Source organism: Electrona antarctica (genome assembly GCF_951216825.1).
Source record: "Electrona antarctica genome assembly, chromosome: 20".
Lineage (NCBI taxonomy): Eukaryota > Metazoa > Chordata > Actinopteri > Myctophiformes > Myctophidae > Electrona > Electrona antarctica.
In genome coordinates, this window is record NC_136801.1 from 7,821,942 (window position 1) to 7,840,229 (window position 18,288).

The 18,288-nt window shown below is 44.1% G+C and overlaps 1 protein-coding gene across 1 annotated transcript in view; it reads right to left on the bottom strand.

Annotated features, from left to right (window-relative positions):
- Nucleotides 1–18,288, bottom strand: part of rttn (rotatin) — a 103,276-nt gene that overhangs the window by 54,131 nt on the left and 30,857 nt on the right. The window contains exons 24-28 of the mRNA XM_079489013.1: nt 17,966–18,157; nt 16,048–16,296; nt 10,829–10,985; nt 9,185–9,357; nt 6,195–6,414 (exon numbers count right to left, since the gene is read on the bottom strand). Of these exons, the coding sequence (XP_079345139.1) occupies nt 6,195–6,414; nt 9,185–9,357; nt 10,829–10,985; nt 16,048–16,296; nt 17,966–18,157 (991 nt within the window). The remainder of the gene's footprint in view (nt 1–6,194; nt 6,415–9,184; nt 9,358–10,828; nt 10,986–16,047; nt 16,297–17,965; nt 18,158–18,288) is intronic.

Below are 18,288 nucleotides of genomic sequence, written 5' to 3' on the forward strand. Positions count from 1 at the left end.
ACTACAAGGGACTATCCTTTAGTGAAATTTAAAAATAAAAAAAGTAGGAAAGGAGAGAGGGAAGGCGTAGGAGGAGCACATTGAAACCCTGTTTTCCGACCTTGCAGTCGGTGGAAATGGTGGCAGCAGAGGTGTGACTTGTGTGGTCATTGTTACATCTAGTACCTAGCTGTGATCATCCTGTGTGGTCATTGTTACATCTAGTACCTAGCTGTGATCATCCTGTGTGGTCATTGTTACATCTAGTACCTAGCTGTGATCATCCTGTGTGGTCATTGTTACATCTAGTACCTAGCTGTGATCATCCTGTGTGGTCATTGTAACATCTAGTACCTAGCTGTGATCATCCTGTGTGGTCATTGTTACATCTAGTACCTAGCTGTGATCATCCTGTGGTCATTGTTACATCTAGTACCTAGCTGTGATCATCCTGTGTGGTCATTGTTACATCTAGTACCTAGCTGTGATCATCATGTGTGGTCATTGTTACATCTAGTACCTAGCTGTGATCATCCTGTGGTCATTGTTACATCTAGTACCTAGCTGTGATCATCCTGTGTGGTCATTGTTACATCTAGTACCTAGCTGTGATTATCCTGTGTGGTCATTGTTACATCTAGTACCTAGCTGTGATCATCCTGTGTGGTCATTGTTACATCTAGTACCTAGCTGTGATCATCCTGTGTGGTCATTGTAACATCTAGTACCTAGCTGTGATCATCCTGTGTGGTCATTGTTACATCTAGTACCTAGCTGTGATCATCATGTGTGGTCATTGTTACATCTAGTACCTAGCTGTGATCATCCTGTGGTCATTGTTACATCTAGTACCTAGCTGTGATCATCCTGTGTGGTCATTGTTACATCTAGTACCTAGCTGTGATCATCCTGTGGTCATTGTTACATCTAGTACCTAGCTGTGATCATCCTGTGGTCATTGTTACATCTAGTACCTAGCTGTGATCATCCTGTGGTCATTGTTACATCTAGTACCTAGCTGTGATCATCCTGTGTGGTCATTGTTACATCTAGTACCTAGCTGTGATCATCCTGTGGTCATTGTTACATCTAGTACCTAGCTGTGATCATCCTGTGGTCATTGTTACATCTAGTACCTAGCTGTGATCATCCTGTGGTCATTGTTACATCTAGTACCTAGCTGTGATCATCCTGTGTGGTCATTGTTACATCTAGTACCTAGCTGTGATCATCCTGTGTGGTCATTGTTACATCTAGTACCTAGCTGTGATCATCCTGTGTGGTCATTGTTACATCTAGTACCTAGCTGTGATCATCCTGTGTGGTCATTGTTACATCTAGTACCTAGCTGTGATCATCCTGTGTGGTCATTGTTACATCTAGTACCTAGCTGTGATCATCCTGTGGCTCAAGTTAAACATTGTGTGGTCATTGTTACATCTAGTACCTAGCTGTGATCATCCTGTGGTCATTGTTACATCTAGTACCTAGCTGTGATCATCCTGTGTGGTCATTGTTACATCTAGTACCTAGCTGTGATCATCCTGTGTGGTCATTGTTACATCTAGTACCTAGCTGTGATCATCCTGTGTGGTCATTGTTACATCTAGTACCTAGCTGTGATCATCCTGTGTGGTCATTGTTACATCTAGTACCTAGCTGTGATCATCCTGTGGTCATTGTTACATCTAGTACCTAGCTGTGATCATCCTGTGTGGTCATTGTTACATCTAGTACCTAGCTGTGATCATCCTGTGGTCATTGTTACATCTAGTACCTAGCTGTGATCATCCTGTGTGGTCATTGTTACATCTAGTACCTAGCTGTGATCATCCTGTGTGGTCATTGTTACATCTAGTACCTAGCTGTGATCATCCTGTGTGGTCATTGTTACATCTAGTACCTAGCTGTGATCATCCTGTGTGGTCATTGTTACATCTAGTACCTAGCTGTGATCATCCTGTGTGGTCATTGTTACATCTAGTACCTAGCTGTGATCATCCTGTGGCTCAAGTTAAACATTGTGTGGTCATTGTTACATCTAGTACCTAGCTGTGATCATCCTGTGGTCATTGTTACATCTAGTACCTAGCTGTGATCATCCTGTGTGGTCATTGTTACATCTAGTACCTAGCTGTGATCATCCTGTGTGGTCATTGTTACATCTAGTACCTAGCTGTGATCATCCTGTGTGGTCATTGTTACATCTAGTACCTAGCTGTGATCATCCTGTGTGGTCATTGTTACATCTAGTACCTAGCTGTGATCATCCTGTGTGGTCATTGTTACATCTAGTACCTAGCTGTGATCATCCTGTGTGGTCATTGTTACATCTAGTACCTAGCTGTGATCATCCTGTGGTCATTGTTACATCTAGTACCTAGCTGTGATCATCCTGTGGTCATTGTTACATCTAGTACCTAGCTGTGATCATCCTGTGGTCATTGTTACATCTAGTACCTAGCTGTGATCATCCTGTGTGGTCATTGTTACATCTAGTACCTAGCTGTGATCATCCTGTGTGGTCATTGTTACATCTAGTACCTAGCTGTGATCATCCTGTGTGGTCATTGTTACATCTAGTACCTAGCTGTGATCATCCTGTGTGGTCATTGTTACATCTAGTACCTAGCTGTGATCATCCTGTGTGGTCATTGTTACATCTAGTACCTAGCTGTGATCATCCTGTGGTCATTGTTACATCTAGTACCTAGCTGTGATCATCCTGTGTGGTCATTGTTACATCTAGTACCTAGCTGTGATCATCCTGTGTGGTCATTGTTACATCTAGTACCTAGCTGTGATCATCCTGTGTGGTCATTGTTACATCTAGTACCTAGCTGTGATCATCCTGTGTGGTCATTGTTACATCTAGTACCTAGCTGTGATCATCCTGTGTGGTCATTGTTACATCTAGTACCTAGCTGTGATCATCCTGTGGCTCAAGTTAAACATTGTGTGGTCATTGTTACATCTAGTACCTAGCTGTGATCATCCTGTGGTCATTGTTACATCTAGTACCTAGCTGTGATCATCCTGTGTGGTCATTGTTACATCTAGTACCTAGCTGTGATCATCCTGTGTGGTCATTGTTACATCTAGTACCTAGCTGTGATCATCCTGTGTGGTCATTGTTACATCTAGTACCTAGCTGTGATCATCCTGTGTGGTCATTGTTACATCTAGTACCTAGCTGTGATCATCCTGTGTGGTCATTGTTACATCTAGTACCTAGCTGTGATCATCCTGTGTGGTCATTGTTACATCTAGTACCTAGCTGTGATCATCCTGTGTGGTCATTGTTACATCTAGTACCTAGCTGTGATCATCCTGTGTGGTCATTGTTACATCTAGTACCTAGCTGTGATCATCCTGTGGTCATTGTTACATCTAGTACCTAGCTGTGATCATCCTGTGGTCATTGTTACATCTAGTACCTAGCTGTGATCATCCTGTGGTCATTGTTACATCTAGTACCTAGCTGTGATCATCCTGTGTGGTCATTGTTACATCTAGTACCTAGCTGTGATCATCCTGTGTGGTCATTGTTACATCTAGTACCTAGCTGTGATCATCCTGTGGTCATTGTTACATCTAGTACCTAGCTGTGATCATCCTGTGGTCATTGTTACATCTAGTACCTAGCTGTGATCATCCTGTGGCTCAAGTTAAAGTGAAAGGCTTTCAGTGCATCTGGATTGATTCAGCTTAAAGGACCACTTCACCACTTTTCAACCTCTCTTCATATAATTGGTCCTCACTAATGTTCATGATAAAATACCACAGTTCTTTTCTACTCAGTTTGTGTCTCATAGGAGGACTGTGGGCAGATCAGAAACCTGTCCACCAGTGACATCATCGATGGGGAATCCAAGCTAATAGTAACTACAGGCTTTCTAGTCCTGAACAGTTGCAATTTGAAAATGGAAGCCATCGTTCTCACGATAATATTTTTTTTTAAATCTTGTTTAAAAAGAATGATGTCACTGGTGGACGGGTTTCTGAACTGCCCACAGCCCTCCTATGAGACACAGAACGAGTAGAAAAATATAGTGGTATTTTATCATGAACATTAGTGACGACCAATTATATGAAGAGATGTTGAAAAATGATGAAGTGGTCCTTTAAGGGGAAAAATGATGGCGCTCCGGGTTCGAGTTAAAGTACCTGTCCACCACCAGTTAAAGTACCTGTCCACCACCAGTTAAAGTACCTGTCCACCACCAGTTAAAGTACCTGTCCACCACCAGTTAAAGTACCTGTCCACCACCAGTTAAAGTACCTGTCCACCACCAGTTAAAGTACCTGTCCACCACCAGTTAAAGTACCTGTCCACCACCAGTTAAAGTACCTGTCCACCACCAGTTAAAGTACCTGTCCACCACCAGTTAAAGTACCTGTCCACCACCAGTTAAAGTACCTGTCCACCACCAGTTAAAGTACCTGTCCACCACCAGTTAAAGTACCTGTCCACCACCAGTTAAAGTACCTGTCCACCACCAGTTAAAGTACCTGTCCACCACCAGTAAAAGTACCTGTCCACCACCAGTCAGGGGGTTCAAATCCATTGTGGTGCATCCGACGAGTGATCTTTCTGGGCATATCATGAATAGGCGAACATTCAGTGAAAATAGGCCAACATTCGGTGAAAATGGCTAATCTACAAGCACACACAACACATAACGTTAGCAGTACCACCGGCTGCACCCAGCACAGCAGGCCGCGACCGGACCAGAGTGATCTAGTATGAGAGAGAGTGGCGACACTAGCAATGGAATGCAGACGTGCTCATTCTATCTCAATGGGATAGTTCCAATGTTTGGAACTATAGCCCATAGCATCACCACTCTCTTACTAGATTACTCTGGACCGGACCACCCACACAACACGCGCCGCAGGGCCCCAGAGCCAGCCCAAGACCTCACTCCCCCCCCCCCCCCCCCCCCCCCCCCCCACGATATAAATTAGATATTTCCCTCATTTCAGTTCAAACGCCTATGATCTATTTTGCATCCCGTAAGATAGACGCTCATATGCTGCAACCTTTCCCAGCTCAGTCAGCCATTCCTGCACAGAGAGGGTCCCCCCTGACGTCTTCCACCGCCTCCTTATGATCTGCTTTCCCACCATAATACTGGCCTTTCTGCATCAGGTCCCTTATAATTAGCAAGGAGCAGAGGGTCACCCAACACATATACAGCCTAGGGCTGAAGAAAAAGTCGATAGTCATAATATCGTAAACACATGCTGCGTGTAAAAGTGTACCCTCTGCCTTCTCACGCATCCAGCATCCATTTTCTGCGTCTTTCAGTCCTTGTAGCTTTTTTCCAATTTGTAGCACATTCATCAGTTTGAATAGCGGAGGTCAGGCAGGGAGACCGAGCACAAACGTTTAACTGAGATTGTCATGCGACTCACAGCATCTGCGAGTCACAGCATCTTAATGAAGGTTAACCACAATACAAGGTTAAATACAACCGAGACTAATTGCTTTGCTTTGCCTTCAAAAAGGTAGGAGGGGGCGGGCGGAGGGGGGTTGGGGTGTCATTGGAGAGCAGATGAATAGAGCAAAGAGGTTGCGGCCGAGCCCGAGGGAGAGAGAGAGAGGGTGACGCAGAGCGGACAGGGAAGTGAGAAACGTGGTATTCAGAGTGGCACGTTGACAACGCGTATCTCTGTGCTGGAGAAGAAACGGAGTTTGGGACTTTAGGTAATGCTGATTCGTGCGTGCGTGCCCGGGACACCCATAAAAGGCGATCTGAACACGAGCTGACAGACAAAACCCGCTGCTGTGGCTTCCACAGGGGAGCGCTAAGTGCTGAGCAGGGATAAAATGTTGGACACCCCTGTGCTTATGGCTGCTGTGTAAGCTAGTTTGCTGCGTGTTGCGCGGATCTGTTGGTGGACTGCTGAGTGACAGAGCAGATGGAATCGGCAAGGTTGATTATCCTCATCACACGCCTCGGGGTGCTGCGTTTCCAATCGATTCAAATTTTTACCGATTGGGATTCATGTCCCGTAACCATGTTTTGGCCTGATTTTAATTAATTCCACTGACAGTACCTACTGTGTGTTTGTTTTCTACAGGCATTCCGAGTAGGGGAATTATAATAATGCACGCACGCACGCACACACGCACGCACGCACGCACGCACGCACGCACGCACGCACGCACGCACGCACGCACGCACGCACGCACGCACGCACCCACCCACCTCCAACAGGCCGCTGAGGTACTTGGAGCAGAGGGCCGTGGAGTCCAGTGCTGGGCAGTGGATGCTCCAGCCAGGTCGGGCTGTCAGACTGACCATGCCCAGCAGTGTCCTCTCCAAGCTGGGAAGGCCGTAGAAGCGCGGGGCGTCGGACACGCGCAGGCACTGGAGCAAACGGGCCGCCAGCTGGCTCCTGAAGTGGCCTGCAAGAGCCAGTGATACACTGGAGAGACAGGGAAAGAGACAGAGTCAGGAAGGAGGGAGGAGAGAGAAAACAAGAGAGACATACAGAGATTACTTTACTATATTACTACAAGTGAGACGCCCTGAGGGCGAGAAGCGTGCACGCATCCGCCTGGGTGACGGCAGACTGCCAGGGCGAGCGTTGGGGGGGTCAGATCAACATATGGAATGAATTATGTACTGGCCATATATGGAGCGTGTCTTGACTTCACTGTACAGGGTTTGATGAGGTCAGATCAACATATGGAATGTCAGAACAGGAAGGACGGGCGGGGAAGGATCAACATATGGAATGTCACAACAGGTCAGCTCCATATATGGAGATCAGATCTAGCTCCATATATGGAGATCAGATCTAAGGGTTTGAGGTCATGTGTAGCGTTGCTGGCCGGCTCCATATATGCAGATCTAGGTGATGATCCAGTCTTCTCCATGTATGGTTATCCAGGATTAGATGAGGTCAGCGTCGTGATCTACAGTATATATATGGAGATGGCCATATATGGTGGTGTGACGTGTCACAAGGCGTGACCATATTAGAGCCCTGCAATACCTGGTCGGGTCCCGTTTGGACCCGGACCAGGTATGCCCCTGACCAACGGGACCAGGGCCGGGCTCGGGCTCACGTGCCGTTAAGATTAATTTTCTGATTTCAGACAGACTGGACTTGCTTCTCCGCCAATCAACAAGCACACATAATTACGTCACATCATCACAACACGTTAGGAACTCACAGATCTGCTGTTTTGTAAATCTTGTGTACATCACACCTTAAAAATGCATCATGCCAGGTTGAAAGTTGTTTAAATTATAACACATTGGCTGCATAATTGCTGAATAATGTGAAATAATGGCCAATATATCGTCTGGACAATGAGGACGCAGACTTATGTTTTGGCAATAGTCATTGGCATTCATTCATACTCATCCACGAGATTACAAGATTTGATTAATAAGCATTTTTTTATTTTTTTTATATCAGTCCGTGGTAGCCAGCATTCTATTTCATGCAGTGGTATGCGGGGTTGGGGGTATTAAGGCCTGGGCGCTGAACAAGCTCAACAGGATCACAAAGAAGGCCAGTTCTGTGGTGGGCCTCAGGATGGAGGGGCTGCAGTCAGTCAGTCAGTCAGTCAGTCGCAGAGAGGAGAATCAGGGACAAACTGATCTCCATGCTGGCTAACCCCTCACATCCACTCTATGGTGACTTACAGGACAGAGTGAGCACCTTTATCCATAGGCTCACCTTCTTTCCGAGAATGAACACAGAGCGGTATAGAGCACCGAAGTCTGGCGTTACTTTCAGTAGAGGGCGCCAGTACACAGGTTCATGTATTTTTTTATTTGCATTGGAATTTTAGGTCGCTTCATATAAGAACTGTGTTTGAAAAATAAACCGATCATCCCGGCCTTTCTGTCAGGGGGGTGGCTGTGTGTCGTTAATGATGTCCATTCATATTTGATACAGCCAGTTTCTGGAGAAAATGGAATTAATGTGGCCGCAAAAGCCTTGAAACTACAAGGGTATGAAAGCAATGTCGCTGCTAATATACGTCACGCCCAGCTGCCAACACATTGCGTTCCTGAGATTCCTCGTTGACGTAAGCTCAGCTGGCAGTGACTCGACTCGTAACACGAAACATTAAATATCAATAAAATAAATTAAAAAAACGTAATTAAGTACAGCTTGGTTCCTATGATACAAGCTCCCCTATTATCTTAGTTTTGTTCTGATCCCTGATTCATCCAGAGAACTACTTGACTGGCACCGACCTGTGTGTTTAATGCCTTTCTCCAGTGAGATCGCGTAATAAACGTTTTAATTACAAAAGACAGAAATGCGACTCTGTTTGCATCAACGTCCTCAACACCTTCCAACCATGCTGAACGCAACACTTCCCCTGCGGTTGAACAAACACCTCTCTTCAATGAATCACTCTTTTAAGCCATTTTGGGCGGGAACCCCTTTTGGTGTTTAGCCATTGAAAAATAGCAGATCTACAAGCTCATAGCGCGCCACCGAGTGGCGCGCTATGAACTTGTAGGTCTGCTATTTTTGAAAAATCGAAGAACCACTGACATAGAAACATAGCTTTTTCAGAAAACTGTCAGGATGTAGAAGACATTTTTAGAATCTGATCTCAGGTCAGAATGGGTTAAGGGTTCTGATCATTAATTATGAAACTTTTTATCCAACCCCCGCAGGCGTCCTGAATAACTTTACATGAGCGTGAGGCCATTCTCCATCCTTACACACAAAGCCTAACAATCCTGACATTCAATTTTCATGAGGAAAAATCAATTCATTACAGATGGAGAGAAAAATAACCCCAAAATCAATAGAGCTTCCATGACCCCAAGGTGTCGGCGAGCAGCAGATCATCGCCGTGTATATCACCAACAAATCCCACATAAAGTCCCACTTGTCTCATTAGAACAGGAACGATAAACATACACATTTCAATCAAATTCTAATGAGCCATCTCAAGACTTAATGGCTTTAAAGGCTTTAATTATTTGAATTTCACGTCCATCATTCAGCCTCCAAGGCTCTGCGAGCAGACGTGGAAAAAGGAAAAGGCAAAACAATGAATGCCAAGTGGCAGGTCGCTCCAGACTGATGCTTTACTAATTCAAGTGCGAATTAGTGAAGTGTGCGACTGTGTGCGTGTGCCGTGTGTGCGTGTGTGTGTGTGCACGCGTGCGTGTGTGTGCGCGCGACGCACGTGCGTGTTTCTGTGAGATTCTACCTGTCAGTGGTTTGTTCTAGGCAGCGGAGTAAAGTGTTGAAGAAGCCGGTGAGTTCTCTTTGCAGTCTCTGGCCGACCTGGCTCCTCAGCTCCTCTGGTTCCTCCATGGGACTCTGGCCGGGTCCCGCCTGGCTCTCCACACCAAGCAGTAAGTCCAGGAGGGACGCCGTCTCCTGGTGGAATGAACAGATGGAGTGTGGATTGTATGAGACGAATAGGCGATGGGGACTAATACGAGTGATTTACTTCATCCATTTCTTAAACTCCTCCCATGTACACACAGTATTTACGACTCGGGTGGTACAGCACGTTAACCCCTTTTGGTGTTAGCATTATGTTATGCTTTAGCTATTGAAAACTAGCAGATCTACAAGCTCATAGCGCGCCACCGAGTGGCGCGCTACGAGCTTGTAGGTCTGCTATTTTTGAAAAATCGAAGAGCGACTGACATAGAAACATAGCTTTTTCAGAAAACTGTCAGGATGTAGAAGACATTTTTAGAATCTGATCTCAGGTCAAAATGGGTTAAATGTTTAGCAGACGTAAACCCCGCAAGAAAGTGAAAATGTTCACCCTGTGAGGAATACCACTACGACGACTGACCAGTGACCACACAATAGGAGGTGGAGGTGTGGAGGAATGAAGGATGAAAGTGGCGAGTACATGGGAAGTGTAAATTAATGAATGGATATCGCATGCGTACACACAAATTCCAATTCCCCCACAACACCGCCCGCCCATGTCACCCTGCAAAAGCATCAACTCGACACCCCCCTCCCCTACCGAGCAAAAAAAGAAAAAAAAAAGAACATGCACGCCTCATTGCACAACGTGTCGTGCATGATACAGTTAGTTACTGCGAGCGCCGAGACACAGCTGTTCCTGAAACAGCTCAGTAATTACACACAGACACATCACGAGAGATGAGAGCTGAAAGCTGCTCCCCCCGGAGGGTTCTGTATGTTCAGCAACAGGCAGAACATACTGTCTATGTCCATCAGCCCTTGACCAGTGGCTTCAACATTAAAAACAAAACCTAACCACATCTTTACTTTGTGGAGCAGGGCTTCCTTATTGAATTTAATTTGAAATTCACGATGACACTCAACATAGGTCTCACTCATTTATGGAAATAATTATTCAAATCTAAAAGGGTGAAGTCCAAAAGTGATTTAGTTCTGACAGAATGCCCACCCCCTGCCAAGCATTTTAATCAAGAAGCATTTTGGCGGCCTGGGCCATGGCTCAGCGGTCCAGGCACCTTGGCTGGTAATCCAGTCTGGCCAGTGTGCCGCGGGTTCGACTCCCGATCCCGACGGCCTTTACAGCATGTCTTCCCCCCATCTCTCTCCCCATTTCCTGTCAGCTTACTGTCTGTCCCTCCATAAAATGTATAAAATAATTATATTACACACACATTGAGTGCAAGAGTGCACGTTTTCTCCTAAGGCGAAAAAGATTATAAAATAGAATACAAATGCTTTCATAAAAAATAAAATAAAATAAAATAAAATAAAAAGGTGCCCAAGAAATCATCACTTGCCATGGCTCTGTACACACGTTTTATCATAGTGAGACCAAGAGTAATGTGTGAGTGTGAAACTTTGACGGGACAGTAAATAATAAAGAACCGTGTTTTGGTACATGGTTAAGGATCAGCTCCAGGATCCAGCGCAGGTCGTCCGTCGCCTGCTCAGACGAGGGATCAGTGCAGCCCTGCTGGAAGTAGTCGTTCAGGAACGCAACGATGTCTGCCAGCAGCCTCTCGTCTTCCAAGCATGCTGGACGCACCTGGAGAAACCTGCAGAGAGTGGATGGAGATTGTAATGAGTCTAAGGGCCATATGTGAGAAAAAATTATAATAATAATACCGGTAGTGAAAGCTGATACTATAGAACACCGAAGTCTGACGTCAATATCGATAGAGGGTCGCAAATCCACAGGTTCATGTACTTTTTTTATTTGCATTGAAATCCCCATAGGGGGATTTTATATCACCTCATATAATAACTGTGTTTGAAAAACACACTCATATGGATATGAAGAATCAACTGAGAAAACGGTAATGTTACTGCTGCTGAAATAGTTACATTTTCGCTAGAAACAGACTGACTGACTGTCATAAACGATACAGAGACACCTCCCTGACAATAACACAGAGACAGTTTATTTATTTTTGGACCACAACGCTTATATGAGACGATTTCAAGATGACCCCATGTTATTCTCCATAGAGAAATTACTTCCGTGAACCAGGGGATGAGCGAGTGACGTCAGGACTTCGGCGATCTATACAAGCTCACAATAAAAAGGTGAGGTCTGGCACAATCAGGGTGCACTGCTAAACGCTCTGCAAAAAATGCAGAGGGCATTTTCTTACTATTTAGACATATTGACATATTGCATATTGTGATTATTAAAAATAAAATGACTTAAGACTTAAGATACAGTCTCCTTTAGCACCCTCAGTAGAATGGCTTAAAGAAATGGCAGCTTTCTTCCAGCAGGGGAGGTCCGAAGCTTGATATTGTGTGTGGTAAATCACCTCATTGTAAACACTATGAAAACAGAATACATTATTTTTCATATTGACTGTAATCTGTTTTGGAATGTCCATGTGAACTCTGTATGCACTATCCAACATCTTAGGAAGACTCTTGAGGGTTTGGGGTTGTACAGAAGGTAGGCTATACGTGAATGAATGCATTTATTTGGTGATAAAAGGAAAGAGCACATCAGCACTTCCACAACATACAGCAGACAAAATAATGGATAAAAACACGATAAAGCCCAGAGGCTTATTACCATCGTGGTCCTCTAACAAGTTAACATAACACTAACAGAGACAAGTACATATCACAAACTATGACACGGGTAGCAGCATATGGCAGAACCAGCAGCATTACAGTTTACTGGCAAACAGTCTACGTACGTACCTATACGCATTTTAAATGACTAATAAATGTACTAACTACAACCAGGAATGAAAGGCAGGCGTAACAAAACGCTCCTACATGTAGTCTATACATGTACTGTATCTGCACATACATAGTTGACCCTGATGAAGGCCCATGCAGGCCGGAACGCGTTGGTCGTGTTTTTAACCCTCGTTTTTAATATTGAATGAATTAATGAAATAAAGCATTTTTTTCTACTTCAACTGGACAGAGCTGCCTTGGACCCTCTTTTAAGTTTGCCACCTTAGATCTCCTTCCACAGTGACATTGACTCAAGGTATAGAACTTTTTTTTTTTTTAAATGTTTTTTTTGTGGCTTTCGTTTTTATTTTTATATTTTTTATGGAGGGACAGACAGTAGGCTGACAGGAAATGGGGAGAGAGACAACCTGGGCAAGACCTACGCTGAAAAGACGATCATCGGAAGTTGCAGGATTTTAGCGGAAGTATCGCCCAAGGAAATTACGTTGATGCTTTACAAATCAGTTTACATTCTCCGCGAATGAAACAAGTGTTGTGATTGGTCGGGAAAATATCGTATCCGGGGGAAATACATCTGACGGATGTTCCGGAGGATACATCCGCCGATAGCTTCTCTGCCTTACGTTGTGACCGGGCTTTTCTTTTCGCAGTTAAGTATGCCTGGGACCGAGGCTAGGAGAGAGATGGGGGGAAGACATGCAGTAAAGGCCGTCGGGATCGGGAGTCGAACCCGCGGCACACTGCCAGACTGGATTACCAGCCAAGGTGCCTGGACCACTGAGCCATGGCCCAGGCCGGTATATAGAACTTTTTAAGAACTCTTGTGCTTTGCTATATGAAACCCTCTCCAAAGAGCACCTGGCTCCAAAACTATGGAATGCACTTCCCATCACAGTCAGAACTGCAGCCTCACTCCCAATCATCCGCCGTAGTCTGAAAACCCACCTCTTCAGACTCCACCATGGCCCGTAGCACTTGCCCTAGCCTAGCCCCTTAGATAGAACATTATGTAGACTTAGATAGTATTTTAAACAGACTTATAGCTTGTTACGTAGACAGCTCTAGAATTGCACTTTATGTAGTCATAGCACTTTATAGTACACATGTATAATATATTATATAGTATAGTATGTATAGTTAACATAGATACTCCACTGTTACGTTCTTAGTTTACGCATGATTCATGATAACTACTTTTTATATATGTGATGTATGCCATGCTTTTGTTATTGCTTGATGTAACTCGCTCTGGATTAAGAGCGTCTGCTAAATGCCTAAATTGTAAATTGTCTACAGTTTTCTCTACATATAAAAGGACCCACGTAGCGCTTCTTCTTTTCTCTTTTTCATGCGCATACATAGATTCCCGCCCACACAACTCCGTCTGCAGAGAGAGACTATACATAGCCACTAGGACCTGTTTTTTAACCCATTTTGGGCGAGAACCCCTTTTGGTGTTAGCATTATGTTATGCTTTAGCTATTGAAAAATAGCAGATCTACAAGCTCATAGCGCGCCACCGAGTGGCGCGCTACGAGCTTGTAGGTCTGCTATTTTTGAAAAATCGAAGAACCACTGACATAGAAACATAGCTTTTTCAGAAAACTGTCAGGATGTAGAAGACATTTTTAGAATCTGAATGGGTTAAAGCCCCTTTAAATATGGTTTGAGAAGCACTCCGTTTCAGATATGTGGGCAAGGTATTCCAATGTGATGCTGCTGCACTATATAAAAATAAAAATGGAATGTACTAAGGAGGGATGAAGTCGGGTTTCGCTACCTCTGATGGAATATTGGTGGCTCTCCCTCACAAGTTTAAAATGTTTTTTTCAATTACTTTGGCACTGTATTTTTGACCATTTTGAAAGTGAGAAGCGGCTTGATGTGTAAAGTGCGCTTTTTTCGACTGACAGCCAATGAATCCTCTAGCACCCTCCAATTAGTACGTGGGTTGGACCTTGCAAATGACCCGAATGTGCGTAGGAAGGGACCATCAAGAAAAGCAGCTTTTCTGGCTAAGAACTTAATATGCTGATTTACATAGCCCACTGTCAAAAATACATCCCAGGTAGTTTACCTTGTTCTTAACCGAAATTAGGACATCATCAATTGTGATGACCAAACCAGGGGATCTGGCTAATTTAATCTTGGAGCCAAAAAGTATGGCTTCTGGTCTTGCCAGCATGAAGAGATAATCTGATAATCACGTTTGTGCTCACCACTTAAAGGACCACTTCACCACTTTTCAACCTATCTTCATAAAATAGGTCCTCACTAATAATCATGATAAAATGGCACGATTTTTTTCTACTCAGTCTGTGTCTCATAGGAGGGCTGTGGGCAGTTTAGAAACCGTCTTCCAGTGACATCATTAGATTATTTTTTAAACAATATTTTTTTACAAAAATGTTTAGATTTTCATTATCGTGAGAACAATGGCTTCAATTTTCGCATTGCAACTTTTCAGGACTAGAAAGCCTGCAGTTTTTATTAGCTTAGTCACTGGAAGACGGTTTCTGAACTGCCCACAGCCCTCCTATGAGACACAGACCGAGTAGAAAAGAATAATTGCTAAATTTTTTCATGATTATTAGTGAGGACCTATTATATGAAGATAGGTTGAAAAGTGGTGAAATAGTCCTTTAATGCCTTCTCTACCACTGATTTATCTTGATGCGACACGGTTAATACAGAGGCAGCAGCATTATAAAAACAAGGTGAAATAGCCGCTCTAAAATAGTTTATATAAAGAAAGAGTAAAGGGCCAAGGACGCTCCCCTGCGAGACCTCAGAGGAAGCTGTTATTTAACCGTTATGTTACGGAATATTAACTTCTGCTCTTTGAGAAGACAGGCTTGGGAAATTATCGCTGACCCTTGCCTGTATTCAGAACGTGAACTACTCCTATCAGGTAGGCATTACATATATAGGGTACCAATTATGTTCCATATTAAGCCTTTCAGAATGCCATAAGACTTGGGAATGAATGGCCTTTTTTGCACTTCTGTTATGAAGGCCACGGTGTCCTCACTGAGCCACAGAATAGAACTTTCTCCGAAAGGGCAACAGACTCTAGGAAAGTCCAACAAGTGCTACAGAGATGCCGCTGTACTCACCCTGGCTGTCACAAGAATGCCTCCTAGAGCTAGACGTCACTTCAACAGCCTGTAGTGGTCTGTAGATACAGTACACACTCTGAAACAATGCCTATGAATGATGGCAGCGATATTAGGTAGTAGGTTATTATAACCCCATCGCATTTATTTAACCCATTCTGGGCGGGAACCCCTTTTGGTGTTTTAAGCATTATGTTATACTTTAGCTATTGAAAAATAGCAGATCTACAAGCTCATAGCGCGGCACCGAGTGCCGCGCTATGAACTTGTAGGTCTGCTATTTTTTTTTAAATCGGTAAAATGTGCCTGAAATCTTTGAATATATATACGTTTTTAACATATTTTCAGATGGGGGTAGGCGGCATATAATTTTGGGGTCCTTGACATGAAATATTGAGAACCACTGATTCTCATGAGGTTTTTCAGATTTTTTTTAGGGTTTTTTTAAGTTTTTTTCTTTTTTTGATGTCAGGCCTAAATGGGTTAACCCATTAAGACCGGGAAAGCATCTGTGTAATGTTAGATTTTAGCCATACTTTCATACTGTGGCTATTTAAAAATAGCATATTTAAATATACAGTATACAGCAAACATTTGTATCTCAAATATTTGCTTCTGGGGGGTCCCTGGAACAAAATATTTTGAGATGGGGTCCGTGCCAACATGACATTTTGAGGGTCCCTTGACATGAAAACGTTTGAGCACCATTGATATAGCAAACATACGTGTTTAGCAAAAAAGGATTTAGGTTAGGAGTCTTAATGGGAATCAAAATTAATAATGGATTTGGATTGTTGCGGTGGTATACCTGCTGAAAGCTTGCTGCCAAGTGAGAGAGCGGAGGGCGCTCCTGCAGCTGTGGGGGGCGTTTCTGTGCGGGAGAAGGGCCGCTCGGTCTGTCAGGAGGTAGAGGCGGATCCTGGAGAGGGCAGAGGTCACCGAACAGTGTCCCGCTGCCGTGGCAATGGTCTGGATGCAGTCCTGCAGCCCGGTGTGGCGGTGAGACGCCCGCAGGGACAGGAGCTGCGTCTCCGACAGTGTCAGGTCGTCATGGAATCTGGGCGGGAGTGGGTCAATAAGAAGAGGAGATGATGAAAAAAATAACATCCAGTACACATATATATAGCAAACAACAAGACAGTTCCCCTGTTGCTCATGGTTTAACCCATTTTGACCTGGGATCAGATTCTAAAAATGTCTTCTACATCCTGACAGTTTTCTGAAAAAGTTATGTTTCTATGTCAGTCGTTCTTCGATTTTTCAAAAATAGCAGACCTACAAGTTCATAGCGCGCCACCGAGTGGCGCGCTATGAACTTGTAGGTCTGCTATTTTTCAATAGCTAAAGCATAACATAATGCTAACACCAAAAGGGGTTCCCGCCTAAAATGCTTTAAGATGTCCTAGGCTGTGACTTGCTGCAGCAGCAGTGCTACAGTCAACAGAGGATAGTGGATATACAACAGGCTAGTTTGCTTGCCAGTAAAATGTGACTTCAAAATGAGATCTCTGTGAACACACCTTTCCCTGTATGCCAATCTATCTTGATGTCAGTCTCTGCTAAGTGAAAGCTCCTCTCCCAATGACGGTAGACACGGTGTAACAATTTTTTGTCAAACATGGAGATAGATGCATCAATTACAGTATGTTCTTAAAACTCTTTTGCTGTAATTAAGCCAGTTTACACTGCAATGTGAGGCATTCTCATTTGTTTGCATTAGGTCACATTAGGCGTAAATGAAGACGGATTAAAATGCAATCCCCCAGCCGGTGAAGCCAAACCTTTGCTACATCCCTCGTTTACTGGAGGAAAACAGATAGTGATACTCAAGGAAGAGGTGTAGAAGGTGGTCTTCGCTTGGAGTGTGTTCGAAATAGGAGTGGTGAAGCTCACTGTATATGTTTATTTTCCCTTTTTACCTCCATTATGATGAATTCCTGTTCTGTTCTTTGTCTATATAAGTGTCTATTTGTACGTCTCTAAATGTTTTGATGAATTGTACATGGTGGACCCTCTTGTAAACAAGTGTAATGCTTAATTGGGTCGTCCACTCACAGTTAACAGCCTTTGTATCGACTTTGTGCTTGAACTGTACTGTAATTCTGCAAACTGTTAATAAATATTTCAATCAATCAAAAAAAGTCTGACAGTGGGCTGTCTGACACACTTACAATAAATATTGTCTTTGCAAGAGCACGACACTTTGCGCTCTCCCCTCGATGAAACAATCGTACTTGTTAAATAAAAAACATACATTTCTGTAAACAAACGAACACAATGAATACCGCAGTGGATAAGGAGGTAGAGCGGCCATCTTGGAATCCGAAGGTTCCAGGTTTGAGTCCCGGCTCCTCCTGGCAAAAGTGTTGAAGTGCTCTTGAGCAAGACACCGAATCCCTAATGAGCAGGTGGGTAGCTTGCATGGTTTCCACTTTCCTCCATCATCGGTGTGTGAATGAATGGGTAAATGTGAAGTGCATTGATAATGTAAAGTGCTTTCGAGAAAAGCGTTATATACTAATGCAGTCCATTTACCAAACTAGTCCGTTCCATTCTCCCAGTGGCAGTCAGTAATCATTTACTCTTCCTTTCGCTTCGCATTCGTATATTGTGGTCTCCAATCCCCACCCATCATAATATATCCTATCCCGAAACTAATGAACAGGCATTACTCCAATAAATAAACATGACCCAGGTCTAAGTACAATAAACGGTGAGGTCCTTACTCTGTGATGTCGTCGCCGATGCCGCGGCGTTCCTCCAGCAGACTGTCTATCCCAGAGTGCCATGCCGTGTTCCAGGCGACCTGCAGTGCATGGCGAGCGGGGGACAGGCTTAGGAGGTCCGAGGAGGGTGGCAGGACACAGCAATAGGGGCTGACGGCGTGATGGGCCGCTGCCTGGAATGGAAAGTTGTACCTGCAGCGAGGAAGGGGTGGAGGTGAGTTTGGGGAGTGTGTTCGAAATAGGAGTGATGAAGCTGAAGGTAGTCATGCACATGTATTTACAGCTCCACGTATATATCCACAAGGTTATTACCAAAGTCAGTA